The 27,121-nt window shown below is 38.8% G+C and overlaps 1 protein-coding gene across 2 annotated transcripts in view; it reads right to left on the bottom strand.

The window, feature by feature from the left end:
• The window catches only part of PPP2R2A (protein phosphatase 2 regulatory subunit Balpha), an 86,852-nt gene extending 60,687 nt beyond the window's left edge, over positions 1-26,165 (bottom strand). The window contains exons 1-2 of one of the 2 annotated variants that reach the window (XM_026007902.2): positions 25,829-26,165; positions 23,704-23,778 (exon numbers count right to left, since the gene is read on the bottom strand). In XM_026007902.2, the coding sequence (XP_025863687.1) occupies positions 23,704-23,778; positions 25,829-25,835 (82 nt within the window). In that variant the 5' untranslated portion in view covers positions 25,836-26,165. The remainder of the gene's footprint in view (positions 1-23,703; positions 23,779-25,828) is intronic. The other variant, XM_072719508.1, reaches the window with a different exon arrangement.
• Positions 26,166-27,121: the final 956 nt, after the last annotated feature.

Raw genomic sequence — 27,121 nt, 5'->3', positions numbered from 1 at the left:
CTCCTACCTCCTCCCCCCACCCCGCGTGCTTTCACTCTAAATTAATACATCTTAAAAAAAAGGGGGGGGGACAGCTCTCTCTTCCTTGGGTTTCTTTTTAAAGCCTCTACAAAGCCTTTCATGGAACCACCTCCCTTGCTTCTACCCCCAGCAAACAGCTCTTTATATTTCACTGTATAGATCTAATATTATCTGTCTGACCTCATTTCATATTTAGCTTAGTCCTAAAACCATGAATACACGTACAATGAAAAAAAAAAATGTCAGACTGGACATTTCCCACCTAGCCAGCAGGAAAACCAAGATCTAAGCTGGCACTGTTTCTCCCATACCATTACTGGAGACAAAATCTCCCTGGTACTCTAACTAGGCTATATAAGGGCACTCTTAATTGGGGAAGGAGGATACTTGCCTCTTAAAAATGAGATATAGGTGGTTTCCATCCCCCCAGCAAATAAGACACAACCAAACCAAAGTTGAAGACTTTATTTTCTGTCACTATTCTAGAACTTAACCCATTCTGGATTAACAACATTTTATCCGATAAGGAAAGCTGCAGTAATATTTTTATTTTTTAATTTCCTGAAGAAATATCTAATGTTAGGTACAGATGAGGTAGGAAGGAAAGAGCAATGCAATAAGGAGTCAAAAGGCCTGAGTAAAAGTTCTAAGAATTACTAGCTATATAGAAGAGACTAACTATCCCTGCATGTGGCCATGTCTCCCTTTTCTCCTTTTAGTAGAAAGGGTACCCTGTAACCTCTTTTCTCCCCAGCAAAACCATACAGAGTTTTAAGGGGTATTAGAGGTTACATTCCTTGGGCTCTCCTAAGGCCATGTGACCAAATTCTGAACAATGGGATATGAGGGTAAAATCTCCATGTCACATACTTAAAAAGAAGCTACTTGCCATCCCCTCTTTCTCCCCGCTGTAGGCTGAACACAGGTATGAGTCACATCTGATCATGCGGAGAAGAGCATATTAAACACCAAGACAGAAGAAACCTGGGATGCTGAAAAGTCTCTGGCAAAAGCAGCTTATCCACCTTGGACCACTGTCTACCACTGGACAATTACATGAGTGAGAAATTAGCTAATTTTCGGAACTATTATATGGGTCTCTTACAGCAGTTTGGCCCATAATAGCTTGTATGACTCTGGGTACTTCTCTGGGCCTCATTTTCCTGGTTTACAAAACTGGGAAGAATGGCATCAGTGCTGTAACTTCTTCTTTAGCTTACTATATTTTCTATTTTTTAAAAAAAGATTTTATTTACTTATTCATGAGAATACACAGAGAGGTGAGAGAAAGGCAGAGACACAGGCAGAGGGAGAAGCAAGCTCCATGCAGGGAGCCTCACGTGGGACTCAATCCTGGGTCTCCAGAATCACACCCTGGGCTGAAGGTGGCGCTAAACCGCTGAGCCACCCGGGCTACCCTATTTTCTATTTTTTAAAAAAACAACACAAGTATGCACATTTGGCAAAATTAAAAAATTGAAATTTCAAATATTTTTAAATGGGATGACATGTGAAAACACCTTGTACAATTTACCTACCCATTTAACAAATAATTACAAAATGCCCACTAAGCACCAGATACTGTTATAGGCCTGAAACTACTCAACACACTAAGAATAAAGTAGTGAAACAAAAGAAATAAAGTTCATTCACATGTACAACAAAATGTGAGAGGAAGTCTACAATATGCAACCAAACAATAAACAGGATTATTCCAAATAGCAAGGTTGTTTGAAAAAGACAGAAAAGAGCAGAAACACTGAGTTATCTAGGGCTGGCAGGGGAATCAGTTAATTTACACAGGGTCACACAAAAATCTGGGTGAAGTATATTTCAAGTTAAAAAGGTCAAGTTCAAGGCCTTCAGCAAGAACTAGATAGTGTTTGTTCACAAACCACCAAGAAAGCCCCAGTACCTTGGAGCCACTAGCAAGCAAAGGAGAAAAAGAACTAAAGCAGGCAGAAGCAGTATGGTATTAAGTGCACAAATGTTATAGTACTAATATCAGGGGGCAACCAGTTCTCATGAAAAACAGAAAAAGCTATGTCTTGGCTTCAGGAACAAATGATATTCCCAATAAAAATTATGATCTTAGCTTGCCTGCTATCAGTGACTATAATCTTAGACTCTACTTATATCTTTACTCTTAAAAAGCGATTTTAGGAGAATAAAACTTAAAGCTCATTTAAATCCAATAAAGCTAACACTTTCTCTGATATTTTAAATATATGAACAAATCACACATACACAGTCAACAAGTATTTCACGAGCACCTACTATGTATGCCACAGTTGCAAATGCTTTTTTTTTAACAGTAAATAAAGACCCACTCCTTATAGAATTTAATCAGAATATATTCCAAAACTTACAAATGGTAATAAAATTTTTAAAATCTCACTGCTTTTGGCTGATTCCTTAAAGGTGTCTAAAATTTAGATTTGAAAATCCAAGTTAGTATCTTTTGTCATGTTACTATACTTGAAAGAATTCCAGTTCTCCAAAACTTAGTAAAAAACAATAGTACAGAACCTTAGAATTTAGATCTAAGAAAACAACCTTACTTTTATATAGAAAAAGAAATATGAATTCTGTGAATTCTCCTGTTTCATGGTAGATAAAGCGATTATCAAATGTTCTGGGACACAAAGGAAACTTTAAACATTTTATTGATATGCTTGTTAAAGTCAAAACTCCATTCTTTCTCCACTCTATATCCCACTAAAATGACAATAAATGAGTAAAAACAGTTTAAGACAATAAGAGCAAAGGAGCATGCAGGAAAAAAAACAAAAAGAAGACAACAATGAATGTGATGGAAAATAGATAACTTACAGAATAAAAGAGCAATGCAATAAGGAGTCAAAAGGCCATGGAAGGGGTTGCAAAGGAGAAGCAAGCCAATTCACCCAGCAGACCTTGCAAAGGGCCAGGAAAGGACAACAGTGAGGGATGGTGCTCAAAACACTGCTCCTGGTTAAAACATCTGTACAAGATGCAGGGAAACCCACTCTCAAGAAAGAACTGCTTTACTTTCTTAAGTATCTGTACCAGAGAAGACAAGAGTTGGAGCTGAGGATAATGATGAAGTACCAAACTGAAAGATTAAGTGAGAGCACACTTACTAAACAATGAGCTACTCAGTTATCTTCCTGGCTCCCATAATGCCAGAAGCCAGGCTTGAGTATAACCCCCCCATACATACTTCCCCCTGAGACAGGAGGCTGGAAGTTCCTTCTCACACTGAGACAGCAAGAGTCCCTGGCTCATCACCTTACTGGGAAGCTGCCAGCTGATTAGCTCTCTCAGTAAACACAGCATTTCCAATCTACTTCTTAGCTCCTCATTTTTTTTTAAGTAGGCTCCATGTGGAGCCCATGGAGGGCTTGAACTCACCACCCTGAGATCAAGACCAGTTAGTGCTTCATTCTTAAAGGCTACCGACAACCAAGGATTGCCACATACTATAGTCTGCTGACACAAATAAAAAGGAAGCTTAAAAGAAATGGAATGCCAAGACCAGAAAATTTTTTTAAAAAATTAATCTGCTCAAAAAGAAAAGCTGCTGAAAAAGGAACAGAAGAGTTCTTAAAAACATAACTGGAAATGTAAAAATCAGTAAAGGAGTTGGCAACAAAACTGAAGAATTCTCCTAGAACATAAAACATGTAGAGGAGAAGAAAAAAAAACAAAACAAAACTGGAAGATCTGTGCAAAAAGCCCAAAATCCATATAATAGGAGTTCCAGAAAGAACATAAACAGAGAAGAAACTGGAAGAAATGAATCCACAAGTTGAAAGGGCCCAATCAAGACTAACCTGTAGAAGGCACATTCCAAATAGAAGAGTAAACAGAGTGACATTAGGCTTCTCAGATTCAACAATGGACACCAGCAGACAAAAGAAATGCCTTCCAATTTTGAGGAAAAATGATTTCCAATAACCAGCCAAACCCGGAAGTGGCAAAGTAGAATAAAGACCTCTTTTCCAGGGTGGCAAGACCTCAAGAACTGTATCACCCATGAAATCTTTCTCATGAAACACTGATGCTGTGCACCACTAAAATGAGGGAGCAAACCAAAAACAGAAAAGATATGGGATCCAGGAATAAAGAGATCCAACACAGAAGAAGCAAAAGGAATCCCTATGATGGTGAAGTAAAAATAATAATACAGGAAAACCCAAAGACAACAGCTACCCAATGAACTTAAAAAAAAGTCAGACCGGGCAGCCCGGGTGGCTCAGTGGTTTAGCACCACCTTCAGCCCAGGGCCTGATCCTGGAGACCAGGGATTGGGTCCCATGTTGGGCTCCCTGCAGGGAGCCTGCTTCTCCCTCTGCCTGTGGCTCTACCTCTCTCTATATGTGTCTCTCATGAATAAATAAATAAAATCTTAAAAAAAAAAAAAAGCCACACCAAACTGAAGGATAGAGCTCAAGGCAAAAGTAAAACTGATAGAACATTTGACATACTTCAATATACCGACAGGAGATTGAGTCACCTGTCAGAAAAACCAAAGGATGATTTAGTGATAGATCCACAGAAAACAAAGCAAATCACTTTAGATTGAAATACCGTAACAGAGAACTCCAGAAAGGGTGTGTGTGCAAGTGTGTTACCTGATGCTTTTGACCATGTAGAAAATTATATTGAAAGGTGCACAAAGAAAACAGCAATGAGGGGATCCCTGGGTGGCTCAGCAGTTTAGTGCCTGCCTTGGGCCCAGGGCGTGATCCTGGAGTCCCGGGATCAAGTCCCACATCAGGCTCCCTGCATGGAGCCTGCTTCTCCTTCTCCCTGTGTCTCTGCCTCTCTTTCTCTCTGTGTGTGTCTCTCATGAATAAATAAATAATAAAATCTTAAAAAAAAAAAAAAGACAACTGAAAAACAAGGTCATTATTAATCCTATAGAGAAAATAATGTCATAGAAGAAAGGATATAATCCTATTCAATACCTGGCAGCAGTGAACAAGTATATGGACATAATAGCATCCATTCTAATATTAGTTTCCTATGGCAACTGTAACCAATTACCACAAATTTGGTGGCTTACCAGTATACAAATTTATTCAAAGTTCTGGAAACCGGAAGTCCCCAAAATCAGTTTCACTGGATTCAACGTATCAGCTAACTAACTCCTAAAGGTTCCAAGGAAGAATCTGGTTTCTTTACTTTCTTAGCTTCAGGAGGCTACCTCTACTCCTCGGCTAGTGACCCTTTCTTTCCCTGCAACACTCCAACCTCTTGCTTCTAGTATCACATATACTACTTCCTCCTTAGATCTTACCTACCCCTCTTTTCCTTGTAAGGATCCTTGTGATTACATTTAGGGCCCAGGACAATCCAAAATAATTTCCCTATGTCAAAATCCTTATTTTAATTGCACCTCTATTCCCTTGGCCATATAAAGTAGATTCACTTGTTTTGAAGATGAGGATGTCGATCTGAGGGGTAATGGAGGGTATTATTTACCCTATCACAACCTTAAACACCAGTTCAAACAATAATGGTATAAGAGCAGTAAGAGGGGTAGAACATAATTCAATTCTTGGCTACCATTTACATCTGAGGACATCTAAAATTGATGAACAGCTGTAGGAACATACTGTTTAGAAATAGGAAAATAAATACCAGAGGAAATAGCTGAAAGTCTTGGGTAGGGAACTCAAGGTGATTTACAGGTGAGGGAGACAGAAAACTGTCACTTTACTTTTCTTCATAAGCATTTTGAAATTACTTGTTGAACTATGTACATGCATGAGCTATACAAATAAAATGAAAATCAACTTAAACTAAAACTAAGATTAGGTGATTGGGGAGGGAAAGAAATCCTGACTAGAGACTGACAAGGTATCTCCAAGACTAAAGAAGCACATAGAAAAATCACAAAAATTAAAAAGTTAATCATTTATACTTACTAAAAATCTGTTAAAAGATTATAAAACAACCTTAAGGAGTGAAGAGTTTACTTCCTAAATTCATCTTTTTCACAGCACTAGGAGGGCAATCTATTTTAAAAGGCAAATCACTAGCAAAAATAAACCTTTAAGTATACTATGATATCAGTCTGAGCTAAATTTGAAATACAAGCACAAATCTAATCTGACAATTAGGGGTGGCTAACTAGTAGTACACCATGATGCAAGCTGCTCTTTAAACAGTATAAAGTTCCCCAGGAGGTGTTTATTCATTTATTGAACAAATGTTAAATGATGTGAGAACAGCAACAATGAATCTATTCAGTCTGTCTATTCTTTACAGCTGAGTAAAATAATTAAGATACTACCTACCTGTTCTCCCTTCCCTTAAAAAAGGCTATAAACTGCCTTTTCCCTCAAAGCGTAGAGTGTAGTAGACCAACAGAGCAGCAGTAGCAACAACATGGCCATCACCAGAGTTAGAAAAGTAAAATCAGGGCAGCCCAAGTGGCTCAGCGGTTTAGTGCCACCTTCAGCCCAGGGTGTGATCCTGGAGACCCAGGATTGATTTCCACGTCGGGCTCCCTGCATGGAGCCTGCTTCTCCCTCTGCCTGTGTCTCTGCCTCTCTCTCTCTCTCTCTCTCTCTCTCTCTCTCTCTCATGAATAAATAAAATCTTAAAAAAAAAAAAAAAAAAGGAAAAGTAAAATCACAGGCTCCGCCTCAGATCTACAAGCAGAATCATAATCTGCATTTTACAAGATTTCAGGAAAATCCATAAGCACTTAAAGCTTGGGAAGTACTGATATCCAGCTGATAGAATTCCTTTGACAAAACACAGCGCACTTCTGTGAGTAAGGAATCAAAGAGATAGAAGGGTGTTCACTGGTACAATAAAATGTGCTTTCTCTTCAGATTCCTATAAAGTATTTTTATGGGCTCTACATATATTCATCAGCCTACTCAAGGTCTGGTAAAGGATTCAGATCACAGAAACAGAATACTCACTGCCTTAGAGGGGAAGAAGAAGAGGACTTCTTAAAGAGCCTCTGCAGTTAAGGGTCTATACTTCTAATGGGATTTTTCTGAGATCACACTTTCAGGTGCCCCCAAACTCCATTCCTATCAGCTAGGGGAAATGAAACTAGTAGTATGAAGGATGTTATGGTTCTAGTGTATTTTGAAAGCCCCCACACTGATGCAGAGTATCCAATCACAGGAAAGAACAAAACAATGGAGGGACTTGAGAATAGGAAAATGAAACAAAAGAATTAAAGAACAAGCTTGAACTTTTTTTTTTCTAAGATTTTATTTATCTATTCACAAGAGACAGAGACAGAGAGAAAGAGGCACGCAGAGACCTAGGCAAAGGGAGAAGCAGACTCTGTGCAGAGAGCCAGATGTGGGACTTGATCCCTGAGCCAAAGGCAGATGTTCAACCACTGAGCCACCTAGGTGTCCCCAAGCTTGAACTTTTATTGTAAATTAAATTAGTAAGTCAAAGTGCCAGACCCCAGCCTAACCCAAATTCTGATGAACCAAATCTTCCTACTTCTGTCTCTGGATTCCCCAAATTCCTAACTCAACAAAGCTAAAGTGCATTCATTAATGCAACATATATTTATTCAAAGTGCCTATCACCTGCCCTAAATCTCAAAAAACTAGTTGATCTTGATTTGTGGACTCGAATAGGCATTCACTCTGTTAACTGTTAATCTGTTGATCATGCATTAAATAACTGCACCAACTAAATTTTCTGAGCACTAAGTATATGCCAAAACTGAGTACTCAAGTACGTTCAATTATTTGAATAACAATGTAAGTACTATTAATTATGCCCATTTGCAGATAAGAAAACTAATAGTTCTCAAACTTTTTCTTTTCTTAAGATTTTATTTATTCAAAACAAAAGATTTTATTTATTCATAGAGAGAGAGGGGCAGAGACACAGGCAGAGGGAGAAGCAGACTCTATACAGGAAGCCATACGTGGGACTCAATCCAGGGTCTCCAGGATCGCACCCCAGGCTGCAGGTGGCGCTAAACCGCTGCGCCACCGAGGCTACCCCAGATGTTTTTTTCTTACCCTCTGCCTTCTACTGCCTGCCAAAAACGGACAAAATCACTTCATTTAGAAAGACTTTCCCATCTACTCTAGACCCAAATTATGTTTCTGAGCTTCCATACAACTTTGTTCAGTTATGGTGATGAGAGGGGGGTTTAGCTATTACAAATGAATAAGAAAAGCACCCATAAAGAATATCAAAGGACATGAACAGATTCTATATACTTAAACATGTTCAAACAAGTGAAAAAAAAATTGTACTGAATGGTAATATTGTGCTAGACATTGTCAACAGATCAGGAAATGGGTAACTCCTATTCACTGCTGACATGAAAATCAACACCAACTTTCTAAGGCAATTTAGTAATATTCTTTAAGCCACAAAAAAGGTCACATTTCTGACCAGCAACTCCACTTCTAGAAATATACCCTAAAGTAGTAAGATTCTCACAAGGATGTCATCATAAATTTACAGTAGCAAAAGCTATTGCCCAAATTAAGTAGAAGAGCCATTTATCTTCTTAGATGTTAATTCGGGGAAAAAGCATTATAAAAAACTACACATGTGACACTAATTTTTAAAATACATATTCACAGCAGAAAAAGAACAGATCTATGTCGAAATGTTAATAGATCTTAACTAAAAATGCTGAGATTATATATGATTACTTATGGTAGTCCTCCTTTGTTTCTGGATCTTTAAAAAAAAAAAAAAAAAACATTTTATTTATTCATGAGACACACAGGAGAGAGAGAGAGAGGCAGAGGCAGAGGCAAAGGGAGAAGCAGACTCTCCATGCAGGGAGCCCGATGCGGGACTCAATCTCGGGTCTCCAGGATCGTGCCCTGTGCTGAAGGCAGACATTTAACCACTGAGCCACCCAGGCATCCCACTTATGGTAATTCTAAAGTCAGAAGAACCAAGGCTCAACCTCTGGCTCCCCCACTTACCACTGTGTGACCCTGATCAAGTTACTTTATCTAATTCTTGATTTCCTCATCTACAAAATGAAAATAATAAATAATACCTATCCTCAGAGGCTGGCTGTGAAGATTAAATGGTAACGCACGCAAAACACTGGTTTGGCAGTTACCTAAGTTTCTTGAGTACTTTTTTAAAAAGATTTATTAATTTTAGAGAGAGGATGTGTGCACAAACACAGGGGTGATGAGCAGAGGGACAGGATGAAGGAGTAAGAGTCTTACAGCAGACTCGGAGCTGAACCCGATATAGGGGTTGATCCCACGATCCCAAGATCACAACCTGAGCCAAAATCAAGAGTCCAACACTTAACTGACTTCACCACTCAGGCGCACAGCACTTACTTTTAAAATATGTTTACGTTCTATACGGAGTTATTTTTCCTTAAATAATAAAAATCCTTAATATTAAAGAAATACCACAGAAGAATTTGATGAAACTGTATTAACAGCAACCTGGGCAGTGCAAAAATCATGACATTCTGGCATTTTACACAACATTAACAAAATTCCCAAGCAATCTGGTTCAGAATTAGAGATGGTGGACATCTGAACAAAAGGAGCTAAGTATTTACTGAGTAGTCAAAAAGACACAAAAGGAGAAGGGGAAAAAAAGACACAGTAGGTCTTTAGGATCTAGCCTACTTTATAATATGTAATTTAGTTATACATCATCACCTGAAAAAAAAAGACCTAGTCACTTCAAACATCACATCAGGCACAATAAGATTCAAATGGAGAAAATGCAAGGCCTAGTTTAATGAGGAAGTAAGAGACAGACTTCACGTATCAATGGACCCAAATTATTATTTTTAAAGATCTGGATACCTTAGACATTATTACTTCATTATTACACATTATTTCATAAATTTTACTTAGCTGTAGAGTCTACTAATTGTACATCTAGATGCACATCCCAAACACATACAACTTTCTCAGCAACTCTTCCAGACCTATAGAAATCACAGGACAGGAACACCTGGCTGGCTCAGCGGTTAAGCATCTGCCTTCAGCTCAGGGTGTGATCCTGAAGTTCCAGGATCAAGTCCCACATTGGGCTCCCTGCATGAAGCCTTGCTTCTCCCTCTGCCTATGTCTCTGCCTCTCTCTTTCTGTGTCTTTCATGAATAAATAAAAATATCTTTAAAAAAAAAAAAAAGCTGAGAATCTTATTAAAAAAAAAAAATCACAGGACAGTTAAAAGAAAATGGTAGCTACTTAGGCAATTCATTAGATCCTCTCTAAGATAAGTCCTATACATACTTTGCCTATCATGGATCTCTGGAATGTATTTCCCCACTTTCAAATAAAATGCTAAAACATGCTCTGTTAAATTAAAAACATGCAACTATGAAACACTTCTGAAACCGTATGTAAGAAATTTGTGACAGTTATCTCTAGGGACATAGAACCTGGGAGAATGGGGTTAAGAGGGAGAGACATACTTTCACTCTATACCTCTTGCACTATTTGGATTGACAATCTGTAAGTATAAGTAATCTAAAAAGTTTATTTACTATTATTCGTTTGTCAAATTCAGTGTACAATTCAGTATTTACTACATTCACAGAATTGTGCAACCATCACTATCTAATTCCAGAACATTTTCATCACATAGTTAGAGAAATGAGGTACCCACTGGCAGTCACACCCACCCTCCACTGGCCCTACCAACCACTGATCTATTTTATTTTGATAGATTTGTCTCTTCTGGATATTTCACATAAACAGAATCATATAATATGTGGTCTTCTGTGACCAACTTCTTTTTTTTTCTTAAATTAATTTTTATTGGTGTTCAATTTACCAACATACAGAGAAACACCCAGTGCTCATCCCGTTGTGACCAACTTCTTCAACTCAGCATACTGCTTTCCAAGTTCATCCATGTTGCAGCATGTAACAGCACTTCACTGCTTTCTATGGCTGCATAATATTCCACTGTGCAGATACACCACCACCTTTTCTTTATTCATCATCAATTAACAGACATTTGGTCTATTTCCACTTTTTGGCTATTATAAATAATGTCGCTACAAACATTCATGTAAAAGTTCTCTTAAGTATATACATTGAAGAAGAGAATTGCTGGATTATATGGTTAAATCTATATTTAACTTTTTAAGGAACTGCCAAACTGATCAAATGAAGGCTTAAAACACACAGGATAGAGGGAAGAGAGAAAAAGGCTTACAGGTTACCACATTTATCTGGAAAGATCTCCAATAATTTCATTAATAAATTCTACTCACACCATTTAAAACCACAGAAAGACAGTCATGTCTTAGAAAAACTTGAGATACGTGTGATTCTTTCACATTTAACTCCATGAACAACCAAGTATTTATACTACAGCACCATCTCAATATCAAAAAGCATGTCAACTTGGAAGAGAGAAAACAATTTATTACTCACATTCCAACATCACTTGTAAATTTTTTACATAGGATTAGCCAAGACTCTCCCAGTAATGAGGACAGGTTAATACCAGAAGTCAGAAGGTGTGATGGAAAAGGCTTACCGTAATAAAATTGACCCTCATAATATACCTAAAGTGAAGGATATATAAAGCTATGGCCTCACATTCTCCACAGCACTGGGCACTCAACATATTCTTACTGACTTGTGGATAAGTAAGGTGTCACCTTAGTTCTCTACTCTTTCCCTATGAAAACCAGAGATTTAGATTTTTAGTCAAATAGTATTTTTAAAAACTGAACCACAGAAAAGCAACGTGGAAGCCTAAAAAGCAGACAGAATAACTCACAATCTTAGGTTAACATTGCACAACTTTGAGTTTCACTGTCCTGTCCTTGGGTACAAAATGACAATAATGTCAAAAAAGACAACCTTGATCATTCCTTATCTACAATTTCATTACAAAGAAAAACAATACAGTTACCAAATATTCTTATCACGATGAAGATTTTGCTTAATTAAAACATGTATGAAATAACATACTGGTTGTCTTCACTGTTAATATAAAGAGGCTTACAATAATGAAATGTGATTTACAAAATCCATGGGATTTTCTATTTTTAAACTAGAAATTACAAAACAAATGAGGTAAAACTTTAGCCAAAAACTTAGACTTTGTTTAACCCTGTCCTGAAATAGCCTACAAAATAAAGTAATCCAGTTCTAGCTTGAAAACTGCTAATCTGGGATAAACAGATATGTAGCACAGCAGTACCAATCTGTATTATCATCTTCTATTCTGGTATTTTCATGTTCCATCCAGGGCTCTGTCCACCTCCAGTCATTTAAAGGAAGCACTTCTGCTGTTCCTTCCCACAGAAACCCCAGTTATATATAAAAAGAGTTGAAGCAACCTAAATGTCTATCAACGCATGAATGGATAAACAAAATGTGATATGTACACACAACATAGTATCATCCAGCCTTAAAAAGGAAGAAAAACTTATCAAATGCTACAACATGGATGAACCTCAGGACATGAATAAGCCACCCACAAAAAGACAAACACTGTATGATTCCATTTGTAGGAGGTATCTAAAGTAGTCAAATTCAAAGAAACAGAAAGCAAAATGGTGGATACCAGGGGCAGAGGAGAGAATGGGGAACTGTTAAACAGGTCCAGTTTCACTTTTGCAATATGAAAAAAGTCTAGAGATAGCCTCACAACAATGTGAATACAGTTAACGCTCGAGTGTATACTTAAAAACAGTTAATATGGTAAACTTTGTTATGGGTTTTTAACAATTAAAAATGTTTTAAAATAATTTTTTTTATTTTATAAGCTAAGAAGCATTTTGCTTAAAGAATTGGTTCTGCCACCAGAAAAAAATCATTTCTCCTTTTATGTCAAGGGGGAAAAAAGAGTAGGAGCAATCCCTTCTCAACTACCAGGTCCCATAACCATTTTTGCATGCTGCATCCCTAAAGAATTTGACAAGAATTATTTACTGCCTACAACCTTCCCCATCTATATGCCAACAAGAATGTATTCAAGATTCCTCTTATGCTACCTTAAAAACACATCTATTGCAGACCCATAGGACTCTTGTGGTAAGCTGGAAAAAATACAGGTAACACCAAGAAGGTTCTATCTCCATTTTCACACAAAAGAGACTTGACACCCTACCTACAGTGCCAGGTTCTAAAAGTTAACATTTTCCCAGATCTTTAGAAAACTTAGAAAATTTTCTCATCAATTTCTTTTATCTATACTTTGGTTTCTCTCTTAATATGGGCTACCGAAGAAGTTTAGATTTCTTCTGAATTAAGTATAAAACAAAAAACTGATTCAAAACCCAGTATATTCCTCTAATGATTTTACCTGTGGTTAAAGAGACAGAAATTTTTAATTAAAAAAAAAAAAAAAAAGGGGGGGGGATCCCTGGGTGGCGCAGCGGTTTGGCGCCTGCCTTTGGCCCAGGGCGCGATCCTGGAGACCCGGGATCGAATCCCACGTCAGGCTCCCGGTGCATGGAGCCTGCTTCTCCCTCTGCCTGTATCTCTGCCTCTCTCTCTCTCTCTGTGACTATCATAAATAAATAAAAATTAAAAAAAAAATTTAAAAAAAAAAAAAGATGAGAATATACTAAAGCTGTCAAGTCCAGTATCTTAGAAAAGATTCATCCCTCTAATATCATAGCAGGAACATTAAGTACTAAAGTAATAGCTTTTGGAATACAGTCCAAAAGCTATTATTTCCATATAAAATATCCTCAACTCTTCCAAATTTCAGCAGGCATATAACCACAGGCAAAACTTTAGGTTAAAGCAGAGGTTTTTAAATAGGGTCACTGGTCCATGAACCTCCTTGAACTGGATAAAAGAAATAATTCAAAGGTTCCAGAAGAGAAAATCCCAATTGATATTGAAACATTCAAAAAGGAAATCAACGAAAAGAAACAAAAAATTACAAAAGCATAACCTCTTTTGTATAGTGGCTTCTAGAAAAGCATTCCATCATGATTTGCCAAGGATTCCACATATGACTCAAGCAAAGACCTGGGTGACATTTTAATTAACTACGAAGATTAACTAAATACGTTAAAAATAATTAGTTGTTTCTTTTTTAACAAACCTAACATTTAAACGCATATGGGAAACTGGTGTAGCTAGTTTTAAAAGGCATACAGTACTTTGACAAGCATTCTCTAAAGGGTAGAAAAAGAGCCAAAAAAATACTGAAAATATTAAGCAATAAAAGGCTGATACTGCGTTCCTAGAATGGGAAATTCAACTGTTTTAAGAATTATGCTGTATTTTTATTTATTTATTTATGAGAGAGAGAGAGAGAGAGAGAGAGAGAGAGAGAGAGAGAGAGAGGGGCAGAGTGCACAGGAGGAGGGAGAAGCAGGCTCTATGCCGGGACCCGACGTGGGACTCGATCCCGGGACTCCAGGATCGCGCCCTGGGCCAAAGGCAGGCGCTAAACCGCTGAGCCACCCAGGGATCCCCTATGCTGTACTTTAAAGTAAAATTTTGGGGTGACTGCTGGCTCAGTCAGAAGAGCACGCGACTCCTGATCTCAGGGCTGTGAGTTTGAGCCCCACAGAGTGTAGAGATTACTAAAAAATAAACAAACTTAAAGAAAACACTGTCCTCTTTCCCTTTCCTCCCTATAGTAATTAATAGAGTTGGGAAATAGAAAATTACAATGCCAATTTTATGCCTTTCTTACAAGAAAAAAAAAAAAAACACATCAAAGTGCTACATGTTGGGCTCAAAATAAAACACAATTCCAAGGTCACCAACTCATTTCAAATAACCAGGCAGCAACCAGAAATGGCAGCACACCAGGCTCTGAGGAACTCAGTAATCCTACATAAGTGTTAATGTTAACTGGACTGAGCAGATAGTGGGAAATGCCCTAAAAAAAAACCTTTTAGATCCAAAGTATTTTGACAAATATAGTATGTAATCTCTGCAAGGGAGGTTAAGTTTAAAAATAGGTATTTTAAAATCCTAAAAGTATCCTTCCTTCACCAAAATCACCAGATGAAAGAGCTTAAGGTACATCTAATTTGGTATCTAAAGTGAGGGAATAGGCTGAAACAACAATATCAAGTCACAGGAAATATCACTTCAGATATTCATGCACAAAAGCAGCATACTGCTCTGATCACTTATCTTGTGGTCTGTGAGACTTTTTTAAAGCATTAATACAGTGAAACCTATGACCAGACTAAACCAATGGCTGTCAGCTATTTCTAGGCGGCACTGATTTCTTTACACTTAAAATCCGAGGACCCCAAAGGCCTTACGAATTTTAAAATACTTATCAATTTAAAAATATTAATGATAAACCCTACACATTAACAAAAAAAGATGAATGACTTTACCCTCAGCAAAAAATTAGCAAGAATGGCACTGTTTTACATTGCTGCAAATCTAATGTGTGGCTTAAATGAAAGACACCTAGATTTTGACTACTACACTCAACACACTCCACTGCACTGCATTGGTTAAATATACAAAGAAAATCCACCTTCATTCAGGTATGTGATTGAAAAGGTAGGAGTATTTTAATAGGCTTTTTAGGCAGTATGGATATTCCTTTGATACTATACCCAAACTGGACAAGTGGTAGTTTCTTAAAAGTTTGTGGAATCTGAAACCTTTGTCTGTTACATTAATATCCATTGCTGTACCTTGCACTTTTACTTATGCATTTTTTTTTACCATCACAGGCATTGGATAGTTGTGAAACACCGATTCAGAGTCATCCAGATATTCATTTTTTTTTTGTCATCCAGATATTCAGAGCTTCCAAACGTTGATACATTTCATTACATTTCATCAAAAATTACAGTCATTAACACTACTGATCTCATCTGAAAAATCTTTAAGTATTGGGAAGTTATCCAACTCAAGATGATCGAAACATGTTTTCCAAAATTCTCACTTTTGCTTGAAAGCTCAAATTTCATCATGGGCAACAAAGACTGTGTCCATTGAAGCAACAAATTCACTGTTCATTTGAGAAGATGTCTGCTAAATATCCAAATCTGAATAACCATCCCTTATTAGTAGTTCTTTCTAACAAAAATAATGTTCCATGAAAGGAGCAGATAGCTAGTTCAGCTTAATACCCAAATAAGCGCACGAATGCTTTTCCTCTAAGCAACACGTATTCTGATCTGTAGCAGAGTGCTTTGGTGTACCTCATTTTGTCACACAGAATGTGTAACACACATGTACTCAAAGAGTCAAGATTTAATAAAATTAGTTTTTACTGCTTCACCAAAAACATTCATATGTAAAACTGGCATTATTAAACTGCTGGTACATGGTATAGATTACCATGACTACTGGGACCATTTGGTGCCAAAGCCTTGATTCACACTAAGACACCAGCAGCTTTACCCACATTGCTTTTGTTTTGTTTTGTTTTGTTTTTTTCCCACATTGCTTTTGTATCAGTGCTGCAAATATCAACATTGTCAAAAAGGCAAATATCATATTAATATACAAATAGTTTTGACTTCATACACCTTTTGAATGAGTTGAGGAGTCACCAGACCACACTCTAAAATAGCTATTTCGATAATAGTTATGGACTCTCGCTGACTTATGTACAAGTATACACAATACAACTTTACATACAACCTCAGAAGGTTTATAAAGCCTGTACAGCCCACTTACAGCACATCCTAGCTTAAAAAATCTGTTAGAAAAATCCAGAAAATCTCCAAATTGAATTACTTCAAAACAACTGCAATCCACTGGGCATTATAAGTAACTCTGTTATAAACAAGTCACATTCCAACAACCTCAAACACCTTCACATTAACCAAAAAAAGTAGCAAGTTTTGAAATAAGTAAAATTACATTAGGGAGATTAAAAGGAAAATTAAATTTGAAGTATGAATCCTAGGTTCCAACACCCGCTCAAAGACACACAGTTAATAAATTAAACTTCCAAGTCTGTAATATGGAAAAGCAGCATCTACTTACTTCACAGAGGTTTTATGAAGTTTAATGAAATGTTAAAAAGCACCTAACGTATAAAAAGTACCTGGCACATAGTTAAACACTCAATAAACTCTGGCTGCTATGACTACTTAAGATGACCAGGCCATCTCTTCCTCATACTGACTATACAGTGGTAATAATCGGATTCAATTATTTATTTAAAAAAAAAAAGTAATAATTTAGAAATTACCAAGACTTTCTGTTTACTTCTACTAAGAAAGCAACTTGTGGATCCTTGATTGCTCAATTATAATTTCCATTATCACTTCAGGGGAAAAGAGATCATAGTTGAGATTAGCTCAAATATCCATGTCCAACTATTCAATTTTCCCATTTAATGACATAAGAAACTTAAAAATATAGCTTAGTTTTCTTTCTGCAATTCAACTAAACCAGGCATATACTGATGTAATATTTTAAAAGAAAAAAGGATATTGCCTAATACTAGAGAGTCACTCACATTATTTAATGGGCAACTTTACACTAAGTGATTGTATCACATGAGTATGAAACTTCTATCAGTAATACCAGTGTTAAGAGCAAGGAGGAGTGTCATGTGTGATACAAGAATGTTAAATGAGGCCTCTACCATGGGTCATTAGGTTTTGTTGTATTTTGAAATCTGCAAAAAACAGGGTTCTACAATTTTTTCCTACTGATCAGCCTTAGTGCCTAAATCTAATATGCATACCACTCTAAGAAACACAGAACACAGATGATATTAAATTCTTTTTATATTGTAGCATTAGACATTTAAAACCATTAAATTTAATGTGATATTCCAAAAACTGTTTTTCACAATTTTATTTATTAGGTCTTTATTCGGGGACTACTTAGACTCTACTACTGAACTCCACCCCCCCCCAAAGAAAGTCAGTCCATTGGTCTAAATACTACCAAAAATAAACAAGATCAAAGCATTGAAAGATGCAATACATATGGATCCAAGTTTCGTAAAAACAAGGTTTTATGTAATAAAACCATATCCTAAAATAACTTCCTATAAAAAAATTAAGGTTAAATAATGGAGATAAGGAAATACATACTTGCATTAAATTATAAACTTAAATTACTTAATAGTCAACAATATTGAAAATTTACATTAATTAACCATCTTGAATGATAACAATTGTTCCATATGTTTAACCAAAAATTACACACTTCAGATTATCCACATGTATTTGAATTTTTAATATTTCCATAACTAAAACTTAAGCAAATAATAGATTACTAAGTATTGGTACTGCAAAAAAAAAATCATTAGGAAAAATTATTTTTGTTTCACTTTAAACACTTTAAACTGATGACCTTGGTTTTCTAGTTTGTTGAATCCTGATTTTAAAAACAAAATCAGTAATGTTTCTACTACTAAATACAAAGGGCTGAAAAGGGATCAAGTGATGTATAAAAGGGCCAGCAACGGCCATGGGTTGATGATGCTGGGTGATGGAGATTCAATGCATTATTCCACACATTTTTGGTAATGTTCAAAATCTCCCATAACAAAGTGTTTTTTAAAAACCGCAAATATAGGGCAGCCCAGGTGGCTCAGCGGTTTAGCGCTGCCTTCAGCCCAGGGCCTGATCCTGGAGACCAGGGACTGAGTCGAGTCCCATGTCGGGCTCCATGCATGGAGCCTGCTTCTCCCTCTGCCTGTGTCTCTGCCTCTCTCTCTCTCTCTCTCTCATGAATAATAAATAAGTAAAATCTTAAAAAAGACAAAAACACAAATATAAAAAAATAAAAATACAAAATGCAAATACAAAAAAAAAACTAGGCAAATTAAAAATGGGCAATGATTAGCTTTAGGACAAATGAACTGGTACGCGAGGAACAATGTAGAGTAGTCTTGGTTCAGCAGTGAACATGTGCATGCTCCTAACAATGTAAGCACCAACTTCTAATTTAACCATACTATATGTTAAAACATTGGGGCATGGGGTTGATAAGGGGAACAGCTTAAGCTTCATCTACTAGAGAGGAAAGTCACCTGGTTATGTCTAAAATGGATGAGAAATATTAGTATCATTTCACTCACAAAAAAATAAGCACCAGGGAATACAGCTGAAAGAGTCCAATATAATCGCCTTTAGAAGGATGAGGGAGGATTAGGGAGTAGATGAAGGTAGGGATTGCCAGTTTTCACTCTAAACCCTTTTTTAATACAGTATTGATTTAAACACACGCACACTCTTTTGGGGTGAAATCAAACAAATACAGAAAATCAAAAATCAAAAGAAAAATATCCAGGGGGTGCCTGCGTGGCTCAGTTGTTGAACATCTGCCTTTGGCTCCGGTCGTGATCCCAGGGTCCTGTGATCGAGTCCTGCATCAGGCTTCCCACAGTGAGCCTGCTTATCCCTCTATGTCTCTGCCTCTCTCTGTCGCTCATGAATAAATTAAATATTAAGAAAAGAAAAGAAAAAAAGAAAAGAAAAGAAAAGAAAAGAAAAGAAAAGAAAAGAAAAGAAAAGAAAAGAAAAGAAAAGAAAAGAGGGATCCCTGGGTGGCGCAGTGGTTTGGCGCCTGCCTTTGGCCCAGGGCGCGATCCTGGAGACCCGGGATCGAATCCCATATCAGGCTCCCGGTGCATGGAGCCTGCTTCTCCCTCCGCCTGTGTCTCTGCCTCTCTCTCTCTCTCTGTGACTATCATAAATAAATAAAAAATTAAAAAAAAAAAAAAAAAAAGAAAAGAAAAGAAAAATGTCCAGGATAATCAGTTAATCAGTACAACTGTCACCCAGTCAGGATACCATCTCCATGAGGCCCCCAGATTCCCTTCCAAGAACTCCCTTCCATCACTTAAAGGTAACCACCACATACTGGCTTTTATAGCAATTATTTTGTAGCTTTTCTTCAGAGTTTTACCTACCAGTTTAGTATGTGTCTCTAAGGCTATGGTTTAGTTTGGAATGTTTTCTGAACTATGTGTCATTGGAATTAAAGAATATGTGTAAAATATACATACCATCCCCACTTTGAGAAGAAACCCTTAGTAGCCTTTAAAAACAATTGCCCAGTTTTCTCCTTCTCCAACTCTTATTTGCCATAAGTGTTCAAAAAAATAACAGCTAAATCCTTGTAACACCCTTACTATGTGTCAGGCTTCTGCTTTATGCATATTAACTCATTTAAAAATCACAAAAACACCACCATAAGATTTTATTGTGATCTTCATTTTAGAGAGGAAAACGGCACAAAGGTGAGTTAATTTGCCCAAGATTACAAAGCTAGCAGAGGGCTGAGTAGGATTCAAACTATGTGGCCTAGCACCAGTGTCTGTAACTACGCACTGTCTCATGAGAGCAAGTTGTCAATAAAGGAAAATTTTCAATTACAGAATATAATAAAATCTTATTACCACTACCACAAAGATTAAAAGGAAAACTGCAGGACATGAGACTGAGTGATAGAGATTTTAGTACCTCCCCTTCTAGACAAGTGGCTATACCAAAGATAAACCACTTCAAGTGCCTAAAGAGATGTGTGCATAGAATAAGTATCCCAGTAAGAGCCTACATTGGCCAAAGATCAGAGTATTTGGTAAAACATCAAAATTCTTAATTTTGCAATATACTTAATGACAAATTGAGCCTTAATTAAGTCCAGTAAAGACTTCTTTCTAAATTCAGTCCCCCAAAGAGCCCATTATCTCTCACACAATTTAACTTTTTTTTTTTTTCCACACAATTTAACTTACCAGGAGTAATAACATTGGACTGTTTCTTTCCTAAAACAACTCTGAGAATTAACAAGATTAGAGTAAACGAACAACAACAGAAACCACTCGTTTGTCACCAAGATAAAAACTTCTTCCCATTACACAGCTGTATAACATCAATCCGGTTATAAAGCCTGCCAAGTGGATACATCCATGATTTTCAGAAGCATATCACAATCCTCTTTTCAACGTATCTCTTTCCCCCTTCAAAGCCTCATAATATTAACACATTCCTTCATTCAACAAATACTCAACACCTACTATGCACCAGGCATTGTTCTAAGCATAGCAGCTTGTACAGGATGTTCTGCATAGAGCACAAAGATGCATTAGTCCTGCACAGTGTAACAGCAAAGGTTTAGGATAAGTTATAAATACAAAGCGCTATGAAGAAAGATTTCTAAAATACTTCCAAAAAAGGAAGATAAATAGAAGAGTTACAGATGTGACTTGAAGAATTCTGATAAAAGCAATAAACTGTGGGAGGAGTGTATGTAAGGCATTCCAAGGTGGAAACAGCAAAGACCCAAAAGTAAGACTGTACAGGATTTGAAGAACAGCATCCATTTAGCTGGATCATAAACCCTCTTAGCAGATGAACTTAGAAACAGGGGTCATACTGGTGAAACATCTCATATTCTAGGCTGAAATACTTGAATGTAATTTATAATCCTGGGGAAGCAGTGACCACTGAAGATTTCTGAGGAACATAAAAATGGGATAGCATTTAAGATTAACTTAGAAGCAGAACAGAGGACAAGAAGCAGGAAATCACTTAGGAAGTTACTGCAACCTGGATGAAAAATACTAAGAACCTGAACTAAGGTGACAGTGGGTATGGAAAGAAGACTAAAGCATTACAGAAGTAAAAATGGTATGCTGTGACAGCTACTGCATGTAGGAGGGGAAAGACAATTTGGAGCCTTTGATGGGAAAGAAGCTGCAATGCATCATCAACAGAAAACAGGCAAGCTAAACTGAAGATTTAGCTAGATGTAACCTGTTTAGAGTTTACAGTCTAAAACAAGAGGGGAAACATATTCATCCTATTTAAGAAAAGCAAATCTTCCCTTAGTAACAAACATAATAGACTATGACACGCAAAACTACAGTATGCAAAAAAAAAAATTAGAAGTAAAATTTGAAAATTAGGTGTTTAATACTACAGCAGCACAAACAGAAGTACTAGAGTTAAGTCATGTTTTTACTAAAATATACATACCAAACCTCAGCATGTTAAGACACTAGGAATGCACTATATGTTAAAGTGTTATTTAACAACATTAAAAAAAAATAAAAAGTATTTCATCAATCAGGAGCAAAATGTAGCTATAAGTATCAGCAGAAGAAAACTACAACTGATCCATCATACATATCACAAACTATCATTTAATTCAGTTAGGTAAGTTTAAAACCATCAATTTCTTCTAATTAAATAAAATCTATGTGGTCTCTCTGCCTACTTAGTTTAGCAAGTAAACCATGAGCTCCTTCAGGGCAGGGTTTATGTCCCAGATACCTGGCAGCCCCAGTGCTCAATATTTAGGAAACTCAACAGATCTTTGATATAAAAAAATAAATGGAAATTAACCCAGGAATAGTTTCCAAGTATATAGCATTCTCATAACGAGTATTATACAACAGCACAGAATAAATGATCCAATATCTGAGTGCCTAATATTCAACAGGTAATGGAATTATAAAATGAGTAACACGAGTCCTCTTTTGAACTTAAAGGATTTCTCTCAACAAGTCAACCACCACAAGCTTCACCAGAAAACCTTGATTTGCACTATTTGTGTGACCATCAGTGAGTCTCTTAACTAAGGCTTCTGATTTCTCATCTGAAAAAGATGAGGATTCAATAGAAAAGAAATGTGATACTGCTCTGTAAAGTATCACAAGCACAATGTATGCCAACTGGCTCCAAAAAGGACACATCAAGCTGATCAGACACTTCACTGAGAATGACAGGGACACAGGCAAATCCAAGCATCTGACTGGCTCAACACAAGCCATCATCCTACCATCACCTGAAGAAATCCTCAAAACAAACAGTACTGCAGACAGTAGGTCAGAAATAGTATCTTAAAAGGAGGACAATACAACCTAAAGAGAGAAGATTTGTAAACTTTCACTAGACAAATTTTTTTAAATTAAAAGGACATTTTAATTCATTTTAGTTTTGTTGGGAAATTCCTACTGTAATTCAAGACAGAATGCCATTAAAATCCAAACTTTATAAATATTTCTGAACAATGAAATGACACAACTACTTTATGGGAAATAATGCCTCCACCACCTAAGACCATCTCAAATTAAGTGCAAATCTGTAACGTTTCAAAACTTTTTAAGTTTTTGAAATACACTAATAAAACAAATTTGGCAAAGAATTAAGACTTAAGTACTTCAACTGATCAAACCCAGCTTCTAACTGCACAAGAATAAGCTCCCCAGAAGCCATGCTATATGTCTACAGCATTGTTGCTTCCTTATCCATCTAAATTAGTCCTTACACGACAATAAAATGTATCATTTGAGCCAGCATTTCTTCACAGAATGTCAACACCACACTTTGAAAGTATGCCAGTTAAACACTAAAAATCTTACCCAAAAATGAATGACAGTCATTCAAAAATGTTTCTGAGCTAAACACTGATGACGCCTATTTTAACACGATTATCTAAAACTGACGTACGAACATGAAAATGCATCACCACTTATCTGTACAGGAAATTTACAGTCAAGAAACCTTTACCATATGAACCTTAGATTTTTCTTGTGACAAGTTTTATATACATCATCATCTAGTGCTCCTTTCACTTAATAGAGATAAAAAAATGATACAAGGTATTAATAATAAGGGTATTATTAATACAAGGTATTAAAAATAGAAGACTGAATGTCTTCCAGAAAGGTGACTTTTAAAACTGTTCCTCCATTGGTGAGACAATAAACGCAGTATATTCGTAAACTAGCTACAAAGAAATCCTTCAATAATCAAGATTCTGAAGATTCCATACTCAAATTTTGCATTATTCAATGCTTTCTTACCTTCTGCTACATCATCATCTACTGCTCCTTTCACCTGAGAAAAACACCACTGAATATCATTCCCTCCTCCAGCTCCTGGAAAAAGAAAACATACCAATTAAAACTGAGTTCTGTTCATGTTTACTCTCGTAAACACAGAGATGGTATCCATGGTTGGCATGATACTAATAGCCTACTACTGCCCACACATACAACCACAACCAGCCCAGAGCACTAATTTGGAAGGTTAGTCTCCAATAGTTGGTACTGCATTAAAAAAAAAGGGGGGGGGGGGGGGAGAGAGATTCCAGGTATGAAATATTTAAAGGCCATGTGCTACCATTAACATTGTGCATGTGTTCAAAACTTCCACTTGCCCTTCCCTCAAATACAGCAAAAGCCTGACAGTCACTCAAGACCTACCAGAGAAAAGTAAATACCAAAAGTTAAGACAGTTTTCCTTTAAGTTTACAAAAACCTGCAGAAGGGTTAATAAGGTTAAACTACCATAAAACATGGAGCGAAGAGAAAACTTCAGGAACATTACTGCCTGGGTGAGGAGTAATGATTCATATGAACCCAATCACCAAAGCGCACACACAGCAAACACAACACTCACCACCCATTTCTTTGCATTTCATTACCAGCAAATCACTGGCTCCAGACAGGAAAAGAAAACGAGAAAAAAAAAAAAAAAAAAAATGCGGGTGTAGAGACTGTCAGAGGAAGCTTGCTCTGCCTCCCTTCACCTTATCCCTCAGAATCCAAAGGACCTTGCAAACAATTTCACTAGTTGGTCGTCATCTTGTGCAAAAACAATTTTAACTTCATTTAATCATTCAACAAGGCCAAAGAGCCAACTTATTTACAGCAAGACGTTAAGTCCAACCCAACACACCTCAACTTTTTCTTAAAGGTCTTATCATTTAAAGGTTCTTATCTAAATCTTGGGAGAAGCATGGAAAATTGATTTAGTCCCTGAATGTTTCTATTTCGCTCCCAAGCACTGGGGAGGGAGGAAATGTCCTGGTTCTATTGGGGGAGAGAGGGGGGGGAACGACTGAATCAAGCTCTAGAATTGGTTCTCCTAAAAGAACGAAGACGTTCAGCGACATCAAAACGTATTTAAAAAAAAAAAAAAAAATCATCCTCAAAGCCATCACCTTCCTCTTCCTTCACCTTCCTTCCTTGCTAAATATTCCAAGCTGGTTTTTCTGTCTGTATGCATCCTTTCCCACCCACCCCCCCAACCCCCGCCCCGCACCGCACCAGGCTTTTACCTACATCTCTCTCTCCTCTTGGCTATTTATAACACTGAACTCCACAACTATTTTAACTAACTCTACGAAACCCTTTTGGGAAAAGGACATCTGCGCAAAAAAAAAAAAAAAAAAAAACTAACACACACACGAAAACGCAAAGTTTAAATTACATTTTTCATGCAACTTGGGGGGTATGAGGGGGCCCTGCACTCTCTGGACACGAAGGGTGAGAAACGAAAGGGAACTAGTTCGAGACCAAAAAAAAAAAAAAAAAAAAAAAAAAAAAAAATTTAGGTTCATGGTCTCAAAAATAGACGTACCTACCCACAGTTGCAAGGGGGCAGGGGAGGGGAGGGGAGGGGGGGAATACACATAGGTCCCCATTGTATTTTAACTTGTAAAGCACTCTTCTCAGGGCAAAAATACATTAATATAAACACCCAGAAGGCTTGCAGCAGGGGAGGAAAAAAATAGGAATTAAATGAAGGAAGAGCGCCTAAAATAAGCCCCGGGGAGCGGCGGGGGGCTGGCCGGAGGAGGGGGGAGCGAGCGGAGCGGGCCCCAGAGCCGCAGGGCCGACTCGGCACTCGCCCCCACCCCGCCCCACCCACGCCTCACCCCCGGCTCGCCGGCACACACCCCACCCCCACCCGTGCCAAGCCTCCAAGCCTCCAGCCCTCGCTCCCGAGCCCTTCCGCTATCCCGGCGACCCCCCGCCCCCCCACAGCCCTCCCCACCCCCACCCCACCCCGCTGGACCAATTCCCGGAGACCCGAGGGGCGCCCCGTGGCTCTACGGGAGGCGCCGGCGGTCGCTAGGGGGTGATGGAGGGAGAAGGAAGGAAGCGGTGCCTTGTCAGTGGACGAGGGTGATTTCTCCTTTACCTGCCATGTTGCGCTGCAAATGGTGACCCTGCTGGGTTCCTCGGGGTCTCCGCTTCCTGAACTCACCCCCCTCACCTGGGGATGGGGGGGTAGAGAGGGCGGATGGCGGCGGATGGCACCTGTGGGGGGAGAGGGCGGGGGTCGGGGGAGAAGGAAGGAGGGGCGGGCAGACGAGCCAGCAGGATGGTGGATTTCACTCTGGGGCTTCCCCGCTCTCGCTCTTTCTCCGGCAGCGGCGGCGGCAGCTACGACAGCGGCGGCGGCGGCAGCGGCAGGGGTAGGCGACTCCACTTTCAAAATGGCGCCGGCTGGCCTGGCCAGTGACGTCACCGGGGGCGGGGCGGCCGGGCCGGAGGGGCGGGGCGAGGCGGGGCGGGGCGGGGCGGAGACCAGAGGGGGAGGGGCGGGGAGCGGCCGGCCGGGCTCCAGGCCCCGCCCCTTCCTCCGGGCCCGCGGGGCTTCTACGCCGCGCCCTCTGCCGCGCGGGGTGCTCGGGAGCCTCGCGGTGGCCTCTGCGGACTCCGGGGCGGGCTCCAGCCGCGCAGCTGCAGCTCCGGGGGTTCGTGCGACGCTGCGTCTCCAAGCCCGCCTGCTCCTCCTTAAACTAGTGACCCCGTGGCCCGTGCAGCAAAGGACGAAGGGTGCACGCTCGGCGGCTCGGCCCGGGGGGCAAGTTCGCGGCCCCGAGAAGGACGCAGCTGGGCCGGCTCCGTCTGGGTGAATGAAATACTTTCTCCCGGGCCCCGGGAACTGAGGCGACAGTCCTTGGCCACTGAGAGCGGTGCAGTGTTTTCTGGACGGAAAACCGAGTTTGCTAGCAGCAGAACGTGGCCGAGAAAGTGGCCCCGGTCCGTCCTGCTGGAAGCGGCCGCCCGGCTGCCGAATGCTCCATCCTACCTCGTAGGATGGTTTCAAAGATTAAATGACTTAGGGTCCGTGATAAGAATTTGCTGCTGTTATTATTAGATTTGTGTTGAAAGCAGCTTCAGCCGGCGTGGAGAGGTATAAGGGGGAGAAAACGGGAACCCCAGTCGTGGGCCAAGAGGGGATGTGTATGTACTTCATAGAAAGATGCACCGGGGACACCTGGATGGCTCAGTGGTTGAGCATCCGCCTTTGGCTCAGGTCGTGATTCCGGAGTTCTGAGATCGAGCCCCACGTCGGGGTCCCCGCAGGGAGGGAGCCTGCTTCTCCCTCTGCCTGTGTCTCTGCCCCTCTCTCTGTGTATCTCTCATGAATGAATAAATTTAAAAATATATTAAAAAAAAAAAAGAAAGATGCATCAATGGGGGA

Source organism: Vulpes vulpes, chromosome 9 (genome assembly GCF_048418805.1).
Source record: "Vulpes vulpes isolate BD-2025 chromosome 9, VulVul3, whole genome shotgun sequence".
NCBI lineage: Eukaryota > Metazoa > Chordata > Mammalia > Carnivora > Canidae > Vulpes > Vulpes vulpes.
This window is presented reverse-complemented; position numbering and strand designations above follow the sequence as displayed.